This window comes from Cherax quadricarinatus, chromosome 78, assembly GCF_038502225.1.
Source record: "Cherax quadricarinatus isolate ZL_2023a chromosome 78, ASM3850222v1, whole genome shotgun sequence".
NCBI classification, from domain to species: Eukaryota; Metazoa; Arthropoda; class Malacostraca; order Decapoda; family Parastacidae; genus Cherax; species Cherax quadricarinatus.
Window position 1 is genome coordinate 13,042,230 of NC_091369.1, and position 24,833 is coordinate 13,067,062.

The window sequence follows — 24,833 nt, forward strand, 5'->3', positions numbered from 1 at the left end:
TTGTTGAAAAAAAAAAAAAATATTATCTTAATTCAGATCTGCTAAGTATAGTAAAAACATTAATTTTGGCAAGGCAGTTGTAGGAATATCATGTATTTTACCATTGTTTTAATTATATAATTATTTTTTTTTTTCAGGTTGCTCCACAATATATGAAAATGAACGTTTTTGTATCAACTGTTATAAAATGCGTAATTCTACTGCCCTAAATCATTCTCGTATTATAGCAGCAGCTAAGAAAAAAATGGCTTCTGGCTATTAATGTGAAAGTACTTTAAAGGTTCAAAATTCCCGACATGTTTTTAAGTGTTGAAAAAAGACAACATTTTTTGCTTGGGTGAGTAGTTTTGTGTAATTTTTAATATAGCAAAAATAACAAGTATGGAAAGGACTACCTACAAAGTTATGAAGAGAAATGAGACATGAACAAAGCTTTTCAAGTGTCATATATGAAATGGTGAAACATTTTCCAGTTAATGGCAGTGTTAAACAGGAATGTGCAGACAGTGAGAACTGTGCTCAGCAGCATACAAGTGAAAAAATAGAATTTACATTTAAGGATTGAAAGGTACCAGTAAGGGAAAAAGAGAGTTGTATTATATATTCATGGAGGAGCATTAGATCTGTAGTGAGGTCATATAGTACCTGGGTAGTGGGAAGTAATAAGAGGCATTCATTTTAAGGATAATTAAAATTTTAAAAGGGTAATTTAACTATAAGGTGGGTACCTTGATGCCAGTGTGGAGCTCTAGTTCGTTCTTTCCTTCCTCAGGTCAAACACAATTGCCTTCCATTTCCCAGGTGCTATGTGACCCCTGTACAGGTTTAACACTTTCATCATAATAAAAGGATGGTGTGTAGATATATAAAAAGCAGGTCATTGCTGTACAAGTGAACAAGAAAACCACTGGAGGTTCCTCCTTAAGGTAATGCTTCTGTGGACCACCAAGTCTAACATGTGTACAAAAGAGAACACATACAAAGTTGTATATATGTTGGTAGAATTACCGACTATGTAAAGTAAATGGACACTAGTTGCACTTGTGTCCATTTACTTTACATACAAAGTTAGGTTCACCTGTAGATAGATCAGGGAGGTTACTGCCCCTCATAGCCCAGTCTGTTTTTTGCCTATCAGGGGTTTTATTAATCCCATACAATATCAATAATAGCGTGGTAGTCGGGGAAGATTAGGTGCACATAATGATTTAATGATGTCACCTGACAAGTTTTGTTGGCCTAAAATCAATTTAGTCAAACTTTGGTAATGTTATTACTTCTCGACTGCATTAAGACAACTAAACATTTTAAATCCTCTTCCTTGATGATAATTTTACCATTCCATTTAATCAGATGACAATGGCTGCTACTGTAAATAATGCAGATTATTAACATTGTCACAGTGGCTGGCATATTTATGCTCATTGACACTAGTGTGTTCTGTGTATATTTTTAGCTGTTTCTCAAATCCCCATGTGACTTCACACTCCAGCTTTGGTTTCAGCTAGACTTACTGGTTTCTTGCTGGTCAAGCTGCTTAATGTTAATACTGGTAGTAGTGACTATTCTAATATTAAACAGAGTAGGCAGTAGAATTATTGGGAAGAATGACAAGTCTTTCCAGAGATTTGTCAAACTTGTAGGTATTGATGATCCTCAGAACATTACATTTACAGTTGTTGATGAAATGAAGTGGGGAATCAAGTTATGGAAGACCCGATCACTTTTCTCCTCAAAGTATTCAAGGGCTACATACCCTGGAGACCCTCAAATAAAATATGATGGCAACTCTGCACTTCTTGTACATTATTGTAATTCAAACTAAGCACTAAAATAACTTGTCATAGTCTTAATGGAACTGCATTGTCATTAGTTGGAAGCAGCTTTTTGTCAAGTCTGCATAGGAGTGCACATCAAAGAAGGCATGTTTGTCCTCGTATTCAAGTGGAAATCTCTGCTATAGGTCAGTGATGCTCAACCTCCCGAGTGCTATGAGAAAGATATCCACGTGCACACACACTGCAGCTGTTGCCATTGGATTCTGAGGACCTATGTAGCCCAGAATACCTAAAGAAGGAATGTACTACCTGGACCAGGTCTTCAAGGCTACACTTCCCCTCTTGTTTCATTAATGACTGTAGATGTACCCTACAGTTCCTCAAAATGTCCAAGTTTGAAAATCTCTGGAAAGATTTGCTATCCTTCCCAACAGCAGTGTGGCAAATTATATTCTAGCTCCTTTAAGTACTTTATTGGAGTAACCACTACCATTAGACTTAACTAGCAAGAACCCCATAAAATCAAAGCTGAAGTTTGACATGTGGGGATGCGAGAAATGTGGAAGATATAGCTAGACTTGCACACCAGTGTCTCGAGTATAAATAAATTTGGTGTACTATTAATAGTATCTCTTATTCATAGTAATAGGCTTAATTCAGGGAATTGGACAGATCCAAACCCAACAAACACTTGAAGTGCAGTAAAGAAACAGATTTAAGTAAATACCATTCTTTAGAATCATATACATTTGTCTTACTATTGCAGTTGCATAAAGTACAGGAATTTCAGTATATCCAGATTTTTGGCTAAATTATTTTAGGCCATAAGGTGACAATCTTTCTGTGCACTGTGCTTACAGTACAATTGACCTACATGGTAATATAAATTTTGCTGTTTTTATGTCTTGGATTGATAAAGCCCCTGGTAGGCAAAGAGTTACCATAATAAAGTTAGTACCAAATGTTGTGAGTGTTATACATTTGTCAGTGTTATTTACCTTTTGTAACAGGTCCAGTTAAAATGCTTCTGTATAGCCTCTGTTTTCAGCTATGAACATTAAAATGGTATAAAATACCGACAGGTTGTTAGGTAAGACACATATGCAACAGTTAGGTATCTTTGTTTCGAAACGTTTCGCCTATACAGTAGGCTTCTTCAGTCGAGTACAGAAAAGTTGATAGAAGCAGAAGAGACTTGGGGTGATGGACTGATTACATCGTCTTCAAGTCTCTTCTGCTTCTATCAACTTTTCTGTACTCGACTGAAGAAGCCTACTGTGTAGGCGAAGCGTTTCGAAATAGATACCTAATTGTTGCATGTGTGTCTTACCTAACATTTTCAGCTATGGCCAAGTGCAACACCAGGGCTAAAACTGCTATGATTATCATTTGTAGGTGATACATGATCACTGATCAACTGAATGTATAATAAAATGTGCTAATTCAGGACTGAGGGTTAGACAGCTCTGTGATTACATTTGTGGGAAGTGCTCATATCACAGATCTCGTAAAATGACCATACGAGTGTGATAAAAAAAAGTTAAGTAATTGTCATATTCTAAAGCAAGCACCAAACCTGTATTGGTCATACAGCTTATTGCAGTAAGGCTGATAGTATTTCTTCCATGACCTTTGTCATAAGGGTTATTAGTACAAAGCAAGGCTTTGTTACAATCAAAACCAAGCACTAAGCCCACTAGGGTCATACAGCACTGCAGCAAGGCTTTAAGACGTATTTTACCAAGGGTTGTGCTTTGCTTCATCGACCAAAAACAAAAAAAAAAGTACATTCCTGCAAGTATATGTAGGGAAGTGGACTGTCAGGTCACAGGTGATGTGGGTAAGATTGTGTATTATTACAATCAAAAAAGCGCTAATCCACAAGGGCTATACAGCGCTGGGAAGATTGTGTAAATTCCCTAGCAGGCATACAAGAGATCTTCCTAGACCAAAAGTACCTTTAATTCTACTGGATGGTTATTATAATCATGGGGGAAAGGGAGGATGGAAGGTATTCAGGCTCAATTCAGAGAACTGGAACAAATCCAATTCCCTTGATCAAGAGCCCCTCACCAGCATCAAGGAACCTCCCTTGAAGGGAACTCTGCTGGATGGTGTATAGTTGTGTCTAATGCTGCTCTATGGCATTATGTACCCTAATGACAGCTACTTAAGACACTTCTAACCCTCCCCATCATCATCTGAGGATAATCTGGCCTTTGCCCAAAGTGTGCAAGTTTGTGTCTGTGTATGCCACACACACTGCTTATTAATCTTGCATTACATTCATTGGATAATCTCATACACTTTAACTCTATTATGACTTAAAAAGAGGAAGGCATGCTTATAGGAGTCTTCCTCACAGCCTACAAAATTTGTAGCCTTACGAATTTTTGAGGCGACACCACCTCTCTTAAATTACAACTACATTTCATTCCTGATAGCAAACAGAGCACAACACATTGTCAAACCTGGGGAAAATACAGAAGCTAATATTACATTCATGGTAGGATTCACTAAAACCTTAAGGGTCCTACAGCAGTCAGGCTTTATCCAAGGAAGAGGATATGTTCAATTCCTTGGAATCAAGTGCCTCACTAACAGCAAGGAATCTATCTTGAGTTGTTTAGTATCAGTAGATGCATTCTTTCCACTGATTCCCCCACCACCTTGATGATGATGATGAGAGGCTCTTGATCCAACTGGACTTATCCTTATCTTCCTTGGATAAAACCTAAATTTATTCTCCAGCTGCTACACATTCCTTACGAGTTTGGTGAATTTGGTGATACTTCCTGATTAAAAAAGAAAATACTTCCACTGGTTAAACCACCATCAGAATCACACCTTGGATGGCAGGTATTGCTGATAAGGTAGAAACTTGGTGCAGCACAATTATAAATATTATTACAATCGTAAGTGCTAAATCCACAAAGACAAATATAAAACTTCTGCTCTGGGTAGAGCTTTACTAAGTTATACAAGTAGTTGTGTAACAGATTATAATATACTTGTTTTTTTTCCCATGGAAAATGAGTTTGAAAAGTAACATGGGCATACTAAATGGATCAAATTCTATAAGGTATAGGATTGCTGCTTCAGAGTAGCCCTTTCTAGTCTTGTCTTGTGACCTACTCAACCGATATCCTTGGGTAACCAAACTATACCTAAATCAACAAAATAAGTACACTGTAGCCAACTACCCTGGGTCATAGAGATGTGTATCTGTACTGGTGGTGAACAGGTAATAAGCAGCCTTAATGACCCTTTCTCTGATCATGCAGTGACAAACATTTTGAAACAGGTAAGACAGAGAGGATTACCAAGAGGGTAGGGGAGAATTTAGGATGGATAGGGGATGTGTATACCAGGTGTTTACACTGAAGCATACAAGTGAACAATACTTAGGTAAGAGTAAGTAAGTTACATTTATATATTAACACAGCTGTTTCCCACTAAGGTAAAGTACCCTGAAAGTAAAACACTTTCACCATTACTGTCAGTCTTGCCAGAGGCATGCTGTCATTACAGCTCAAGTGTACCTCCAATATCCCACCACCATCTCTCCAGAGTGCAGGCACCGTACTTCCCACCCAGAATATAAGTCCAGCTAACCGGTTTCCCTCAGTCCCTTAATAAATGTTAATTTGCTTACACCCATAAAAACCGCTTGCCTCCACTTACTCATATTTAACATGCTTGTACATGCCTGTTTGATGACCAAGACCCTCCAACCATTCCTAGGCTGGCCTCCCTACCCCTCTTTCCCTCCACTACAGATTTATACACCCTCCAAAAAATCCTATTGGTGCCACCCTCCATTATGGTTTTAAAAAATACATAGGGTGGCTGGGGAAGCAATGTGGCAGAGGTTGCAAATGTATGAAATAGGTAGGTTACTAAGAAGTCTTTACAGGGAGATTGAGACTCGTGTTTGAGTATGTTGGAAAGAAAGGGATTACTTTCCAGTTAAAGTAGACCTTGAACAGGGATGTGTGATGTTACCATGGTGGTTTAACAAAGTTTTAGATTGAGTTTCCAGAGAAGCAAATTGCAGGGTGTGGGATTAAAAGGTAGTGAATCTGACAGTTGTGCTTTGCTGATGACAGTCCTTTATGGAAATACTGAAGAAAAAGTGTAAAGATTAGGATCTGAGAAAGCGCATAAGAAAGAAAATTAAAAGTGAACATAACACACAGTAACAATATCATCAAGTAAAGCACTAAACCTAAGAGGGTCATACAGCTGAGTAACAAAAAAGTCTAGTCAATGAAAAATAGGATATCAGATTAGAGGGAGCATTTAGGAAGTGAATGTGTTTAGATGCTATAAATTTGGGAGTGGATGTTTTTGAAAGATAGGTCTTATGAAAGGTGAACTAGAGAGAAGATGAGGGGAGAAAGGTAAGTGGAATGTTAAAGCATCTGTAAAGAGAAAGTTTACCTATGGAAGCAGAAAAAGGAATGTTCCAGTGGTACCAACATTTTTATGTGGCTATTAGACATGGTCTTTGAGCAGTGCAACGAGGCTGCTGAAGGCAGTGGAGATGTCGTGTATATATACATGTACCCAATTGTTGCTGTGTTAGAAACTAGTTCTGCTGAAAGTTGGTAATTTAAGCAATTCCCATTCTGCTGAAAAGAACTAACCTGAATTTGGAGACCAATTATGGTAAAAGGCATTACACCCTATCTAACCATCCTACGTACAAGTGAGTCGAAATTTATGGACAAGTCTCCTAAACACCTGATGCCCTTGTTCACCTGACAGTAAAGTATATTTGTAGCTGAAAGCTAATCAATTATTATAGGTTTTATTTTAAGCAGGACAAGATTTATGGGCACTTTTTAACACCTGTTAGTAAACTTCTGTAGCTTACATATATGGATCCCAATTAAAATATCACATGGGCATTTTGGGGATATCCTGAGGTAATTGTACATTCTTGGTCACAAATATATGCCTTAAACTGTTTACTGTAATCATTGTGAAAGTGTATAATAGTAAGTAAAACTTATGTAATGAACCTAAGTGTTTATATCAGACTCCCACTAGATAAAATACTTTGTGGTTACTTATTATTTTATTAACACATTGGCCTTCTTCCACCAAGGCAGGGTGGCACAGAAAAAGAAAAACTTTCATCATTCACTCTATCATTGTCTTGCCAGAGGCATGCTTACACAACAGTTATAAAACTGCAACATTAACACCCCTCCTTCAGAGTGCAGACACTGTACTTCCCATCTCCAGGACTCAAGTCCAGCCTGCCGGTTTCCCTGACTCCATGTTACCTTGCTCACACTCCAACAGCATGTCAAGTCCTAAAAACCATTTGTCTCCATTCACTCCTATCTAACACACACACACACACATGCATGCTGGAAGTCCAAGCCCCTTTCCAAAGCCAACCTCTACCCCAACTTCCTTCCACTACAGATTTATACACTCTCAAAAGTCATTATTTTGTTTCATCCTCTCTACATGTCTGAACCACCTCAACAACCCCTCCTCAGCCCTCTGGATAATTTTGGTAATCCTGCACCTCCTCCTAATTTCCAAACTATGAATTCTCTGCATTATATTCACACCACACATTGCCCCCAGACATGACATTGCCATTGCCTCCAGCCTTCTTGTTCACCACCCATGTTTCACATTCATATAAAGAGCTAATTTAAAGGAACAAGTTGTGAGACACATTTAACATTTAGGTAGCCTTACTGATGAAATATTTTGCTTGCACATCAGGCTTCATCAAATACAAAAGTGTTTAGAGCACTGGAGAGAAAAGTTGAGAGGTAATTTGAGGTGATCAGTCCCTCAGCTTTGATAGGTGATGGTTAGTCCATTAGTCTGAAGCAGAGGCACAGGGTCAGAGAGCCTTATACAGCCTCTCCTCACTTAACGATGGAGTTCCATTCCTAAGACCACGCCGGTAAACGAATTCATTGCTAAGTCAGGAGCATGCTATAATGGTAGTGGATTTGTGTCAACCATCTTTGATATTGTTTGAGTGTCTGCATTTTAACATTTTTGGTATATTTTTAAATGTTTATACAGCAGTGTACTGTATATTGTAATAAACAGAATAAAGGTAATCAGCTCTAATATATTTAGGTATGCATACTGGTCAGAGAACCCGGTAAACGAATATGTCGCTTAGTGAGGATAGGCTGTGTACTGGAATCGGAAGTGAGGTGTAAAGTTTGAAGACACCACAGGTAAACAGGGCCCACAGGTGGAAGCAAGTCATATTAAGCAGTTGTTAGCACTACAGTGCACACAAATATTGATCTTGAACTCAACCTCTTAAAAACATACAAGCTATGAACAGCCATACTTGCAAGTACTATACAGAAAACTGCCAAATGTCCTTACTAAGAGCAACCTAGTGTATTCAGCATACCTGGGTACACAGGTATCTACAGCTGTAGAATCAACAAGGTGAAGGTACTGCTATTTTTCTATTCTAACAAATTATATTGTATGAATAAAGTGAACACTGGTGATAAATGTGGTGACCATATAAGATTTGTTTGTGATAACTCGACATGATAAACACTCAATAAAAACCACTAATAATTGTTGGAGATTTTAGCAAATTTTTATCAACCTACTAGCCCCTAAGTGTCAAGCTTGATTAATAGCACAGTCTTGCCTTCTAATACCCTCAATCACCAAACCCACTAGAATTACAATCAGTTTCACTTTTAAATTATACCAGCTTTGATAATAATAGAGCCAACAAGATTGGAGAATACACTGGACCTCATCTTCACCAACAATGATGATTTGATATACAGTACTCAGATCACAACATAATAGAGGTTCAGACATGTATGTGCGAGGCCCCAGACCAATAAAATGTGATCAGTCACAAGGTAGCCTTCACCAAATTCAACTTCAATAACAAAAACAATGTGGGACCAAGTCAATCAGGTCCTAAATGATACAAACTGGGAAGATATCCTAAGCAACACAGATCCAAACCTATGTCTAGAACAAATTAACTCTGGCACTCAAGGTATGCTCAAGCCATATTCCTTTAAGGAAGAGGAAGAGAAGGTGTAAACTAGAAAGAGAAAGATGTTCCCTGTGCAGGCAAAGGCAAAGAATAACAGAGCAGCTAAAAGAAACCAGTAAATCTGTAATACGAAGGGAGGCACTGGTCAGAGAAACAGCAAACATTGAACTTAAGCTAAAGGAATCTTACAGGAGTCAAGAAATGCGGGAAAAAACAAAAGCCATAAATGAAATTGAGAGAAACCCAAAATATTTTTCTTATGCCAAATCTAAGTCGAGAACAACATCCAGTACTGGGCCCCTACTTAGACGAAATGGGTCCTACACAGATGGCAGCAAGGAAATGACTGAAAAGGCGATAAAAGACATGCCCATGCACTCTGCCCCAGGCCCAGACTCATGGAACTCTGCATTCATCAAGAACTGCAAGAAACCCCTATCATGTGCTTTTAACATCCTATGGAGAGGGAGCATGGACACAGGGGTCATCCCACAGCTGCTAAAAACAACAGACATAGCCCCACTCCACAAAGGGGGCAGTAAAGCAATAGGAAAGAACTACAGACTGATAGCGCTAATATCCCACATCATAAAAATCTCTGAAGGGGTTCTAAGAAGCAAGATTGCCACTCATCTAGATACCTATCAGTTACACAACCCAGGGCAACACGGGTTTAGAGCAGGTTGCTCCTGCCTTTCCCAACTAATGGACCACTATGATAAGGTCCTGGATGTTCTAGAAGACAAACAAAATGCAGGTGTAGTATACATAGACTTTGCAAAAGCCTTTGACAAGTGTGACCATAGTGTAATAGAGCACAAAATGCGAGATAAAGGAATAACAGAAAAAGTTGGAAGATGGGTCATTAATTTCCTAAGAAATAGAACACAAATAGTAGTAGTAAACAGAGTAAAGTCTGACGCAGCTACTCCTCCACAAGGCACAGTACTCGCTCCCATCTTGTTCCTCATCCTCATATCTGACAGACAGGGATGTAAGCCACAGCACTGTGTCTTCCTTTGCAGATGACACCCAAATCTGCATGACAGTGTCCTCCATTGAAGACACTGCAAGACTCCAGGCAGACATCAACCAAATCTTTAAATGGGCTGCAGAAAACAATATGAAGTTCAATGATGAGAAATTTCAATTACTTCGATATGGAAAATGTGAGGAAATTAAAACTATATGGGAGTATAAAACAAATTCCATCCACACAATAGAGTGAAAAACTAATGTAAAAGACCTGGGAGTGATAATGTCAGAGGATCTCACTTTCAGAGACTACAACACTGTATCAATCGCATCTGCTAGAAAAATCACAGGATGGATAATGAGAACCTTCAAAACTAGGGATGCCAAACCCATGATGACACTCTTCAGGTCGCTTGTTTTATCTAGGCTGGAATATTGCTGCACACTAACAGCACCTTTCAAGGCAGATGAAACTGCTTACCTAGAAAATGTACAGACAACCTTCATGGTACACATAACTGCGAGAAAAAACCTCAATTACTGGGAATGCTTGAAGTTCCTCAACCTGTATTCCCTAGAATGCAGGCAGGAGAGATACATGATTATATACACTTCGAAAATCTTAGAGGGATTAGTACCAAACTTGCACATGAAAATCACTCCGTATGAAAGACGACGACTTGGGAGACGATGCAACATCCCTCCAACGAAAAGCAGGGGTGCCACTAGCACGATAAAAGACAACACAGTGTCAGGGGCCCCAAGACTGTTCAACTGCCTCCCAGCATACATGAGGAGGATTACCAATAGACCCCTGGCTGTCTTCCAGAAGGCGCTGGACAGGTACCTAAAGTCAGTACCTGACCAGCCGGGCTGTGATTCATATGTCGGGTTGCATGCAGCCACCAGTAACAGCCTGGATGATCAGGCCCTGATCCGCCATGAGACCTAGTCGCAGACCGAGCCATGGGGGCATTGACCCCTGAAACCTTCCCCAGGCATACTCTATGTAACAAAATAAAATGGTAACCTTAAATTTAGATGTGTAATGCTGGGGTTAAAATTGCCTCCAATGTCTGTTCTCCAGGATGAATGTGCTTCAGTGGTTAGTGAGGTTAAAGGTATCACGGACTTCAGTGCTAATCAAGGTAAGATATTCTAATTGTAGGAGATTCTCAGGTAACATATATGGACTGTGCTTTTTGTAAGAGATAGGAAGGTCAGACAGAGGGTGTGCCTCCCAGGAGCTGGTGTTGGTGACATAGTCAGCAGGTTGGATATTATGTCAGGTAATGGTAACAAGCCCATCTCTCTGGGGCTGGAGTGGTTGCATTAGCCAATTCGATTGAGGGGGTAACTGATGACTTGTCTAGGAATTTAAACTGACAGATTATAGAGGTATGGGTGTTTGTGGGAAACAATCAGGCTGCAGTATTAGGGTTGAAAACAGAAGATATTACCAGGATACCTTAGGGATACGTTTAAAAGACAATACAGTATTCAAAGTTGCTAGTAAAGGCAAAGCAATTGATCAACAAACAGAGAGAGTAGAGGGCAATGAGTGACTAGCTCCCTTAAGGTTTACTATACAAATAAGAAATAAGACGAGCTAAGATTGCATGCAAGTGCAGGTAATGTAGATATTATTGCTATAACAGAGACATGGTTCAATCTGAAAGATATAGAAATGCCTTCTGAATGCAACATACAGGGTTATAAACTATTCCACACTGATAGGGTCAACAGGAAGGGTGGTGGAGTGGTGATGTATGTTAGAGATAATTTAAATTGTTTTAGACATAAGATTAGAAACATTCACACAGAATCTGTTTGGCTCCAGTTTCTCGAGGGTCATGACAAATTAATTTTGGGTGTGATTTATAGGCCCCCAAATGTTGACAGGGAGTGCAGTAAGCCATTATGGGACTTAATTCATAAGGTGTCTAGATATGAAAATGTTGTGTTAATGGGAGATTTTAACTTTAGACAAATTGATTGGAACAATGTGACAGGAAATCTTGAGTCTAGTGACTTTCTTTTATACAGTTCAGGATTGCTTTTTAAAACAGGGTGACATAACCAACTAGAGGAAACAATCTGCTTGACTTGGTTCTTGCCAACAAAGAATCACTAATTAATAATCTTGTGGGAAAGCAATCACGAATCACTTAGTTTCATTATATCATGGAATAACCCAGATAACCACAATCAAATCTCTGTCCCAGACTTTCGCTTGACCAATTTCATGGGACTGAGAAATTACCTGGGTGGGCTAAATTAGGATGACCTGACTATGGGTCAGGTAGGTGGTCTTGGTTGCCAATATGACATTTTTCAGAGCATAGTTCTAGCTGCCCAGACAGCTTCTGTTCAGAGTAGGGAAATTAGATCTAACAAAAATGATCCCAAATGGATGAATAATAGAGTAAAACATCTCACTGGTCAAAAGAGAGGCATATATAGGCATATCAAAAGAGGGTATGGGCAGTTAACCCTTTGGGGGTTTTGGCTGTACTAGTACGGCTTACGCCCCAGGGTTTTTGACGTACTAGTATGCCTAAATTCTAGCGCCCTCAAATCTAGTGAGAGAAAGCTGGTAGGCCTACATATGAAAGAATCAGTCTATGTGGTCAGTGTGTGCAGTATAAAAAAAATCCTGCAGCACACAGTGCGTAATGAGAAAAAAAAAAACTGACCGTATTTTTGGAATAAAACAGCGAATTTGCACTGTATTTTCGTATGGTATTTGTTGTATTCTAGTTTTCTTGGTCTTATTTTATAGAATGGAAGACATATTACAGAAATTGAGATGATTTTGACTGGTTTTACAATGAAAAGTACAGTGGACCCTCGACCAACGATATTAATCCGTTCCTGAGAGCTCATTGTTAATCGAAATTATCGTTAGTCGAGTTAATTTTCCCCATAAGAAATAATGGAAATCAAATTAATCCATTCCTGACACCCCAAAGTATTGAAAAAAAAAAATTTTTACCACATGAAATATTAATTTTAATACACACAAACTGAAGAAGACATGCACAGTTACATGACACTTACCTTTATTGAAGATCTGGCGATGATCGATGGGATGGGAGGAGGGGTGTGTGTTGATGGTGTTAGTGTTTAGAAGGGGAATCCCCTTCCATTAGGACTTGAGGTGGCAAGTCCTTTTCCGGGGTTACTTCCCTTCTTCTTTTAATGCTACTAGGACCAGCTTGAGAGTCACTGGACCTCTGTCGCACAACATATCTGTCCGTAGAGGCCTGTACCTCCCGTTCCTTTATGACATTCCTAAAGTGTTTCACAACATTGTCAGTGTACAGGTTGCCAACACGGCTTGCAGTAGCTGTGTCAGGGTGATTTTCATCAAAAAAGGTTTGCACTTTAAGCCACATTGCACACATTTCCTTAATCTTTGAAGTAGGCAACTTCTTCAATTTCTCTATCCCCTCCTCCGAAGCAGTTTCCTCAGGTGTGGCCTCTTGCTGTTGAAGATGATCTAGCAGCTCATCAGTGGTTAGTTCTTCATTGTCCTCCTCCACCAACTCTTCCACATCCTCCCCACTAACCTCCAACCCCAAGGACTTCCCCAATGCCACAATGGATTCCTCAACTGGCATAGGATTCCCAGGGTTTGCCTCAAACCCTTCAAAATCCCTTTTGTCTACACATTCTGGCCACAGTTTTTTCCAAGCAGAGTTCAAGGTCCTCTTAGTCACTTCCTCCCAAGCCTTACCTATAATGTTTACACAATTGAGGATGCTAAAGTGATCTCTCCAAAACTCTCTTAGAGTCAACTGAGTTTCTGAGGTCACTACAAAGCACCTTTCAAACATAGCTTTTGTGTACAGTTTCTTGAAGTTTGCAATGACCTGCTGGTCCATGGGCTGAAGGAGAGGAGTGGTATTAGGAGGCAAAAACTTCACCTTAATGAAGCTCATGTCTGCAAAAAGTCGCTCTGCCAAGTCTGAAGGATGACCAGGAGCATTGTCTAATACCAGGAGGCACTTAATGTCCAATTTATTTTCCAGGAGGTAATTTTTCACAGTGGGGGCAAATGCATGGTGTAACTAGTCATAGAAAAAATCCCTAGTGACCCATGCCTTACTGTTTGCCCTCCACAGCACACACAAATTAGCCTTGAGGACATTGTTTTTCCTGAACACTCTGGGAGTTTCAGAGTGATACACCAATAAAGGCTTCACTTTGCAATCACCACTAGCATTGGCACACATCAACAGAGTAAGCCTGTCTTTCATAGGCTTATGTCCTGGGAGTGCCTTTTCCTCCTGAGTAATGTAGGTCCTGCTTGGCATTTTCTTCCAAAACAGGCCTGTTTCGTCAATTAAACACTTGTTCAGGTTTCAGTCCTTCACTGTCTATGTACTCCTTGAATTCCTGCACATATTTTTCAGCCGCTTTGTGGTCCGAACTGGCAGCCTCACCATGCCTTATCACACTATATATGCCACTACGATTCTTAAATCTCTCAAACCAACCTTTGCTGGCCTTAAATTCACTCACATCACCACTAGTTGCTGGTTGATTGGGGTTTTGTGTACAACCTGGCCAGCTCGAAGACACGCACTCCACTTTCATACTTAGCAATGATCTCTTTCTTCATATTCATAGTAATTCTCACCCTTTTTGCTGTAGGGTTGGCACTAGAAGCTTTCTTGGGGCCCATGGTGACTTATTTTGCAGGTGCAATCACTACAAACGCTGTGATAATATGAAATGTTCCGATTGTATGTTTGGATGGGACCGTGGTGGCTGGCTGGCTTGTAAACACTGGCACCCATGAGACAAGTGAGGTGCGCTCAGGCCACAAGTGGACGTGTCTTGAACGGAACGAATAGCGTTGGTTGGGTTTTTTAGCGCTAGTCGAGGCAAAATTTTTGCGTTAAAATGTATCGCTAGTTGGATTTAACGTTAGACAATGCCAACGTTGGTCGAGGGTTCACTGTACCTTGAAATTGAGCTCTAAGTAGCAGAAATGTTCGATTTTTACCAAAGTTCAAAAGTAAACAAATCATGCCAAGCGTCCAATACACGTCAACTGCTGAGTCTAATATTCTTTCACAAGTGCGCTGATATTATTTATACCATTTCTACACTAATGCAGTAGTCTGAATAACAGTAAATACACAAAGATATTCTTAAACACTATTCATCAGTTCTCGCCAAAGTAATAAAGAAAGCCAAACAACTATACTACTCCAGCAGATTCACTGACACAAGAGGAGATATAAAAAAGATCTGGAAAACACTCTCCCAGATTCTAGGGACCCACAAACTGAAAAAAAAACAAGAATATTGTCCTAACTAAACCTAATGAAACACCACTGCATCCCACTGACACAGCTAACAAGATAAACGACTCCTTCTCAACAACAGGATCTAATCTCGCCAATAAAATCCCACGTACCAATGCCCATGCCGGGGACTACCTAGATGGGAATTTCCCAAATTCCTTCTATCTTGTACCAACTGAGCCTACGGAAGTCACCGCAATCATAAAGTCACTTAAAAATAACTCAGGGAATCTGTCTCGTGTCCCACCATTATTGTACAAGCGAGCGGCACATGTCCTTTCGCATGCTATTTCATTACTTTTTAAGAAGTCACTAGAAACTAGCACCTTCCTGAAACTACTCAAGACAGCAAGGGTTACACCAATACATAAAGGTGGTGACCCTACAGATTTAAACAACTATAGGCCAATATCAAACTTACCATTGCTATCCAAAATCTTTGAGAAACTCATGCACAGGAGACTATATTCATTTATAACGTCACAAAACATACTCAACCCCTGCCAATTTGGATTCAGGAAAAATAAAAGCACTAATGATGCAATTATAAAAATGCTAAATCTGCTTTACACAGCATTGGAAAATAAGGAATATCCGCTAGGAATTTTTATTGACCTAAGAAAGGCGTTTGACACAGTAGACCACAGCATCCTACTCCACAAACTTGACCACTATGGTATAAGAGGCCATGCACCTATATCGAAGAAGTGTTTCATCCATTTCATACGATGCATCAGCCAACAAAGATTGATGCCGTATATGATCGCTTTACTGTAATTAGGGAAAAGGACTAAACAGAGGTCATACAGCACCTGTAAAATGAAAGGCATTGAGATTTCAGAGCAAGGTGAAGTTTATTTCCTTGGATCAAGAGCCCCTAACCAGCATTAAGACACCCACTCCCCTTTAGGAAGCATAATCCAGTTCTTCATCGTGCAACAAATCGGCCATTTCCCACTGAGGCAGGGTAGCCCAAAAAGAAAAACAAAAGTTTCTTTAGTAATGTATACAGGAGAAGGGTTACTAGTCCCTTGCTCCCGGCATTTTGGTCGACTCTTACGACACACGTGGCTTACAGAGGAAGAAGTCTGTTCCACTTCCCCATGGAGACAAGAGGAAATAAGAACAAGAACTAGTAAGATAATAGAAGAAAACCAAGAGGGATGTGTACATATATATATGCTTGTACATGCATGTGTAGTGTGACCTAAGTGTAAGAAGAAGTAACAAGACATACTTGAAATCTTGCAAGTGTATGAGACAAACAAAAAGACACCAGCAGTCCTACCATCATGTAAAATAATTACACAGGCTTTCGTTTTACACTCACTTGGCAGTACCTCCCTGGGCAGTTGCTGTCTACCAACCTACTACCTAGGTATAATCCAGTTATGTAATGAAATATATTACTAAGTAAACCCTCCACATAACCAATAGGGGAGAGTGAGTGGCCAGTAATGGCAACTGTGGTGGAGAGAGATGAGACTGCTTTGCCATGACTGTAACAATCATGAACAATTCTGTAACCAAGGACTGCCCATTATTCCTAAAATGATCGACCCAATGGATTTTGTTCTGTATTTCCGAAGTCTGTTATATAGAGACCAGTTACATGGAGCATTACTGTACATATACCATTTCGAGATGCAAAGAGGCATCTACATATGCTATTAACAGGAGACAGGTGTTGAAATTTTGAAGGCAATCAGAAGAAACTTTCTAGTTATTTTGTAGGAACTAATTTTGGAAATGGTCAGACCACAATTACAAACTTTTGAAATAAAAAAATATTGTGGTGTACTTACCAATGATATAGTATTTTGTAGAGTGTTCTTGCCCATTAGGGCATCCTTCAATCATCTAGGAAGTAAATCACATAAATTCTTGAGGGTTTCTTGGGGGTAAATTCTACCACTACTGGTGGAAGGCGACCTCCAGCCATGGGAGTGAGCTGATGGCCTTAATGGGGTTCAAGTCTGGGAAATTTTCTTGCCAGTAATCGAAGAAGGGTACTTCACAGTAACGAAGCCAATGAACAACCGATTTAGCAGTATGACAAGGAAAATTGTCTGAAAAATTTGAGTAAATGAGTGAAAGATTTGGGTAAATGATGAGAGCAGTTCTAGGTAGTTGTATTGGTCCACATGTTGGTTTTTGTGCAGCACAACCAACTCAACACTTTTAGCACTAAAACAGGCCCAAATTATTAGAAATTCATAGTGTTCTCTGGTACCACAAGTGTGGCACGAGTCCAAGGGGTTGCTAGTTAAGCATCTGTAAACGACCCGCCACAGTTACAAGTCACTGTGAAAGCGGCTTCATCACTCCTGTTCCTTAGTCAATGTTTGGGATTTCTTGGGAGACAACTTAATCCTTCTTCTACACATGGCTCAAAATTGGTTTCTGGACAGGCTGACATCTGCTATAACCACTCCTAACTCCTATTTCAACAAGTCAGCCATCTCCCACCTAGGCAGGGTGACGCAAAAAGAAAGAAAATCCCCAAAAACAAAATACTTTCATCATTATTCAACATTTTCATCTCACTCATACATACTGTCTTTGCAGAGGCACCCAGATAGAACAGTTTAGAAGCATATATAAAATATATATAACAAATCCTTCCAAACTGCCAAAATCCCAAACCCCTCCTTTAAAGTGCAGGCATTGTGCTTCCCGTTTCCAGTACTCAAGTCCAACTATATAAAAATAATTGGTTTCCCTGAATCTTTTCACTAAATATTACCCTGCTCACAGTAGTAGTAGGCTGGTAGACAGCAACCATTCAAGGAGGTACTACAGTCCTACCAAGCGAGCGTAAAAAGGAAGCCTGTATTTGTTTTACATCATGGTAGGATTGCTGGTGTCTTTTTTTGTCTCATAATCATGCAAGATTTCAGGTACATCTTGCTACTTCTAGTACTTACACTTAGGTCACACAACACACACGTGTACATGTTTATGTATACACACTCATCTGAGTTTTCTTTGATTTTATCTTAATAGTTCTTGTTCTTAGTGCTTTTTATTTCATATCCCTGGGGAAGTGGGCTAGTAATCCCTTTTCCTGTATGGCTTACTAAAAAGAAGCTCTAATTAACACATTATAAAATAGTTCTAGATTATTTTCCTTAATCTCCTGTGAAGTCACTCTGGGTTTGATCTCAGGCTCTCTCTCTATTACAGTTAATGTATATGGGGAAATCTTTCAAGGCTTTCTTGGACATGCTTTTAGCGTGCGCATCCTCATGGAACTGACACAATCACCTCCTCACTGAACCCTTGCACATGTCGTTGCCTTCAACTATTTCCCCCACCTGGCCTGCCTTATGTAATCCAATTATCTGTGTAATACTCTCTCATGGCAGAGACCTATTCTTGTCTATATTAATTTGTTTATAGCCAAAAATGTTTCATAAACTCTATACTCAAGACCACAGATATATCTGTCCACCATGGATGTGATGGATATTCCCTCTAGAGCTTAACAATTTCACTCTGTTGAAGAGGGAGATGAACTAGAGATATTTACTAGCAATGTTTGCCTCAGATGGCAGAACTAGCTAGGTTGGCCACAGATGGAAGAACTACATGAGAGTAAAAGCATAAAATAAGTAATCTTTGCTCTGACCCTCTGAATTTAAACAATATATAGTAGCTGATGATGAACTAAAAAGTCTACATCTAGACAATGACAAATGCTCACCCTCAACATATATAAAAAAAATTCTATATAACTTCTGAGAATAAACAATATCCACAATTAGAGGGTAAGTTCCTAGGTCTCCTTGTAAATAATAACTTGAAATTTACACTTCATATCCAGCTCATTTACAAAGAAAAAACTACAGGTTTACTCTCCAAAATTTGTTTTTATATTCTCTAATTTGTGTTACTAAAGCACTATCGCACTTCTCCCTCATTTACTCATACCTCACTTATGGAATTTGTGCTTGGGATTGTGCCTCAGGTATCCACCTCAAATCAATTATCACACAACTAAAGGAACCATCACAAACCGGAATTTTAGGCAACACACTATACCTTCATTCAAATTCCTAAACTTACCACACATTTATGTTATACTACCTCTCCTCACTTTACGATGGCATTCTGTCCCTAAGACCACAGCAGTAAACAAATTTGTCGCTAAGCAAGCAACATACAGTGGTCCATCAATTATTGTCCTTAATCCGTTCCTGGAAGTGGGACTATTATTGAAATAGATGATTTTCGAATAAATTTTCTCCATAAGAAATAATGTAAATACAATTAATCCGTTCCCGACACCCAGAAGTATTAAAACAAAAATTTTTTTTACATGAAATATAGATGTAGTACATAAATAATACAATGGGACATGATGAATGAAACATTAACAGCATAACACTTACCTTTATTGGCAATTCTTCTTAGTGTATGGAAGACTGGAGGAGGAGAGAGATTGAATTACTGTTTGGAAGGGGAATACCCTTCCATTAACATCTCAGGTACCAAGTGCTTTTCTGAGGTTACTTCTCTTCTCTGTTTCTTAATGCCACTAGGACCAGCTTGAGAGTCACTGGAGTCCTGTCTCGTAAAAAAACTGTGGAGAGAGCTGTTTCTGGTGTCTCTTTAAAACTTCCCTAAAATGGGCCAAGACTCTGTCACTGTACAAGTTGCCGATATGGCTTGCAACATCCTTCTCAAGGTGATGTTTCTCCATAAATCTTTCCATCCTACCCCACATTTCAAAAATCTCCTTAATTTCTGAAGAAGGCACCTTCTTCCATCTCTCTTCCTCCTCCTCTGCAGCAATATTCTGAGCTGCGATCTGTTGCTCTTCCTGCTGAAGCTCTTGCAGTTCCTCAGTGGTTAGCTCTTCATTGTGGTCCTCCACAAACTCTTCCACATCCTCCAAACTCACATCCAACCCCATGGAACTCCCCATTGCCACAATAGAGTTCACAACTGACATAGGCTCATCAGGGGCCACCTCAAACCCTTCAAAATCCCTCCTGTGGACACAATCTGGCCATAAGTTGCTCCAAGCAGAGTTCAAAGTCCTGGTAGTCACTCCCTCCTAAGCCTTACCTATAAGGCTTATGCAATGGAGGAGACTGAAGTGTTCTTTCCAAAAATCTCTAAGGGTCAAGCGAGTGTCTGATGTCACATTAAAGAACCTTTCAAACATTGCTTTGGAGTAGAGTTTTTTAAAGTTTGAAATAGCCTGCTGGTCCAAGGGCTGGAGGAGAGGAGTGGTATTCGGGGGCAAGAACTTTATTGTGATGAACCCAAACTCCTTCAGAATTAGGTCATCCAAGTTTGGAGGATGAGCAGGTGCATTGTCCATTACTAGGAGGCACTTGAGATACAATTTCTTTTCCAGGAGGTAATTTTTCACACTAGGGCCAAACACTTCATTGAACCACTCAACGAAAATTTCCCTTGTGACCCATGCCTTATTATTAGATCTCCAAAACACACACAATTTACTCTTCATAACATTGTTTTTCTTGAACACTCTGGGATTTTCAGAATGGTACACTAGTAACGGCTTCACTTTGAAATCCCCACTAGCATTAGCACAGAATATGAGCGTCAGCCTGTCTTTCATAGGCTTGTGTCCTGGCAGTGCCTTTTCTTCCTGAGTAATGTAGGTCCTCTTTGGCATTTTCTTCCAAAAGAGGCCTGTTTCGTCACAATTAAAGACTTGTTCAGGTTTCAGTTCTTCAGCCTCTATGTACTCCTTGAATTCCTGAAGGAGGGGTGTTAATGTTGCAGTTTAAAAACTGTAGTGTAAAGCACCCTTCTGGCAAGACAGTGATGGAGTGAATGATGGTGAAAGTTTTTCTTTTTCGGGCCACCCTGCCTTGGTGGGAATCGGCCGGTGTGATAATAAAAAAAAAAAAAAAAAAAAATTTTTCAGCCGCTTTTTGGTCCGAACTGGCAGCCTCACCATGCCTTATCACACTGTGTATGCCAGTACGCTTCTTAAATCTCTCAAACCAGCCTTTGCTGGCCTTAAATTCACTCACATCACCACTAGTTGCAGGCAATTTCTTTACCAAATCGTCATGCAACTGCCTAGCCTTTTCACAAATAATCGACGTCATAAGACTATCTACTGCTAATTGTTTTTCGTTTATCCACACCAATAATAACTTCTCAACATCTTCGAGTACTGGTGATCTCATTTTTGTCGGCATATTTACCCCCTTTGCAACAACAGCTTCCTTGATTTCCTTTTTCTTGGCTATGATGAAAGATATGGTTGTACGGGATTTGTTATACAGTGGACCCCTGGTTAACGATATTTTTTCACTCCAGAAGTATGTTCAGGTGCCAGTACTGACCGAATTTGTTCCCATAAGAAATATTGTGAAGTAGATTAGTCCATTTCAGACCCCCAAACATACACGTACAAACGCACTTACATAAATACACTTACATAATTGGTCACATTTGGAGGTAATCGTTATGCGGGGGTCCACTGTACATTGTATTTTTAAATACAGGTGCCAGTACTGACCGAATTTGTTCCCATAAGAAATATTGTGAAGTAGATTAGTCCATTTCAGACCCCCAAACATACACGTACAAACGCACTTACATAAATACACTTACATAATTGGTCACATTTGGAGGTAATCGTTATGCGGGGGTCCACTGTACATTGTATTTTTAAATGTTTATACAGTAGTGTACTGTATACGTATTGTAATAAACAGAATAGAGGAAATCAGCTCTAATAAACATTATTTAGATACGTATACTGATCAGAGAGCTTGTCGTAAGTCCGAGTCGTCAGTAAATGAGTACAGCCTCTCCTCACTTAGCGACGTACTCGTTCATTGACGACTCGGACTTACGACAGGCTCTCTGACCAGTATGCATACCTAAATAATGTTTATTAGAACTGATTGCCTATATTCTGTTTATTACAATATAAGTACAGTACATTACTGTATACACATTTAAAAATATAACAAAGATGACATTAAAACGATATCAAAGATGGTTGACACAAACCCACTACCATTAGAGTATGCTCCTCACTTAGTGACGAATTCATTTACAGACAATGTCTTAAGAATGGAACTCTGGTGTTAAGTGAGGAGAGGCTGTACATCGCTAAGTGAAGAGAGGCTGTATATACTTACAACTCTTCATTTCACATCTTCAAAACATTATACCTTAATGCTGATGCTGACCTAAGACACTTCCTGGAATAGTGCAATGATACACAAGAATCACACTCAAACTAAACACTCCTTTGGTATTTCCTAGGTTTGCCTAAACCTGCACAGAAACTATGCAAATAGAAGGTAAATTATTATTATTATAATCAAAAAGAAGCGCTAAGCCACAAGGGCTATACAGCATAGAAGGTATACAGCAATAGAAGGTAAAAAAAAATGTGAAATATTGGACATGTTTGTGTGTCCATTTGTGTAACATTTTCAATAGTCTTACCAATAATCAATTGTGGAATAACACCAAGATTACTACTGCTGTCTACTCGCCCAGTACATACTACTATTATACGACTACCCTAGTACTACCTTCAAGAATGCCCCACCTTCTGCACTCCTTTCATATATATGTTGTGTTGCATTGTACTGGCTGTATAATGCTCCTGGCAAGTGAAATGTAGCCTTGGTGAATGTCTTATTAGTTGCATGTGTACATTTACCTAATCTGAAACAACTTGCCAAGTGAATTAAAAAATATAATTTTCTTAGTGATTTCAAATAAACCTTTAAAAACAATCGTATTTAATGTATTTTCCTGAAACAATTTGTGGTGTAACTTTTTAAACTGCTGTTAAACCTCATATGTATTCAGGTTATAAATTACACTACATGTATGTTCCTTATTTTTTTAATCTAATCGTATCTCCAAATATTATTACATCATTACTTCTTTATTTGCTCTTTACTCTTAAAATCAAGTTTCAATTAATATTAAAATTCAATTTAGGCTCTCATTAAATACTAAATTTTTCATAAAATTTGGCTGTCAGTACTATGTACGTAATTATTACCTGGAGATACAGTGGTCCCTCGTTTTTCGTAATTAATCCGTTCCTGGAGCCGTTACTATAAACGAAATTTACGATTTACGAATCAATTTTCCCCATAAGAAATAATGTAAATACAATTAATCCGTTCCTGACACCCAGAAGTATTAAAACAAAAAAATTTTTAACTTGAAATATACATGTAGCACATAAACAATACAATGGGAAATGATGAATGAAACATTAACAGCATAACACTTACCTTTATTGGAGTTTCTTCTTAGTGTATGGGAGACTGGAGGAGGAGAGTGGATTGTTTATAGTTTGGAAGGGGAATCCCCTTCCATCAACACCTCAGGTACCATTTGCTTTTCTGGGGTTGCTTCTCTTCTCTGTTTCTTAATGCCACTAGGACCACCTTGAGAGTCACTGGAGTCCTGTCTCACAAAATAACTGTGGCCCAAGACTTTGTCACTGTACATGTTGCCAACCTGGCTTGCAACAACCTTGTTAGGGTGATGTTTCTCCATAAAGCTTCCCATCTTACCCCCCATAGTAAAAATCTCTTTAATTTCTGAAGAAGGCACCTTCTTCCATCTCTCTTCCTCCTCCTCTGCAGCAAGATTCTGAGCTGTGATGTGTTGCTCTTCCTGCTGAAGCTCTTGCAGCTCCTCAGTGGTGAGCTCTTCATTGTGGTCTTCCACCAATTCTTCCACATCCTCCAAACTCACATCCAACCCCATGGAACTCCCCAGTGCCACAATTGATTTTACAACAGACATAGGCTCATTAGGGTCAGTCCCAAATCCTTCAAAATCCCTCTTGTCGACACAATCTGGCCACAATTTTCTCCAGGCAGAGTTCAAAGTCCTGGTAGTCATTCCCTCCCAAGCCATACCTATAAGGGTTATGCAGTGGAGGATGCTGAAGTGTTCTCTCCAAAATTCCCTTAGGGTCAAGTGAGTGTCTGTGGTCACAGTCAAGCACCTGTGAAACATTGCTTTTGTGTAGAGTTTTTTAAAGTTTGCAATAACCTGCTGGTCCATGGGTTGGAGGAGAAGAGTGGTATTCGGGGGCAAGAACTTTACTGTGATGAACCCAAACTCCTCAAAAATTAGGTCATCCAAGTTTGGAGGATGAGCAGGTGCATTATCCATTACTAGCAGGCACTTGAGATCCAATTTCTTTTCCAGGAGATACTCCTTCACACTAGGGCCATACACTTCATTGAACCACTCGATGAAAATTTCCCTCGTGACCCATGCCTTACTATTAGATTTCCAAAACACACACAATTTACTCTTCATAACATTGTTTTTCCTGAACACTCTGGGATTTTCAGAATGGTACACTAGTAATGGCTTCACTTTGAAATCCCCACTAGCATTAGCACAGAACATTAGAGTCAGCCTGTCTTTCATAGGCTTGTGTCCTGGCATTGCCTTTTTCTCTTGTGTAATGAAGGTCCTCTTTGGCATTTTCTTCCAAAAGAGGCCTGTTTCGTCACAATTGAACACTTGTTCAGGTTTCAGTCCTTCAGTCTCTATGTACTCCTGGAATTCATGCACATATTTTTCAGCTGCCTTGTGGTCCGAACTGGCAGCCTCACCATGCCTTACCACACTGTGTATGCCAGTACGGTTCTTAAATCTCTCAAACCAGCCTTTGCTGGCCTTAAATTCACTCACTTCACCATTATTTGCAGGCAATTTCTTTACCAAATCTTCACGCAA

General features: G+C 39.4%; 1 protein-coding gene and 1 non-coding gene across 5 annotated transcripts in view; one reads left to right on the forward strand and one right to left on the reverse strand.

Annotated features, from left to right (window-relative positions):
- Positions 1–6,804, forward strand: part of e(y)3 (enhancer of yellow 3) — a 115,756-nt gene extending 108,952 nt beyond the window's left edge. For all 4 annotated transcript variants that reach the window (XM_070101727.1, XM_070101725.1, XM_070101728.1 and 1 more), the window contains one exon: positions 138–6,804. In XM_070101727.1, the coding sequence (XP_069957828.1) occupies positions 138–262 (125 nt within the window). In that variant the 3' untranslated portion in view covers positions 263–6,804. The remainder of the gene's footprint in view (positions 1–137) is intronic.
- Positions 1–24,833, reverse strand: part of LOC128701514 (uncharacterized) — a 60,071-nt gene that overhangs the window by 17,912 nt on the left and 17,326 nt on the right. Inside the window, exon 2 of the transcript XR_011394191.1 lies at positions 16,904–17,167. This is a non-coding gene — a transcript (uncharacterized protein). The remainder of the gene's footprint in view (positions 1–16,903; positions 17,168–24,833) is intronic.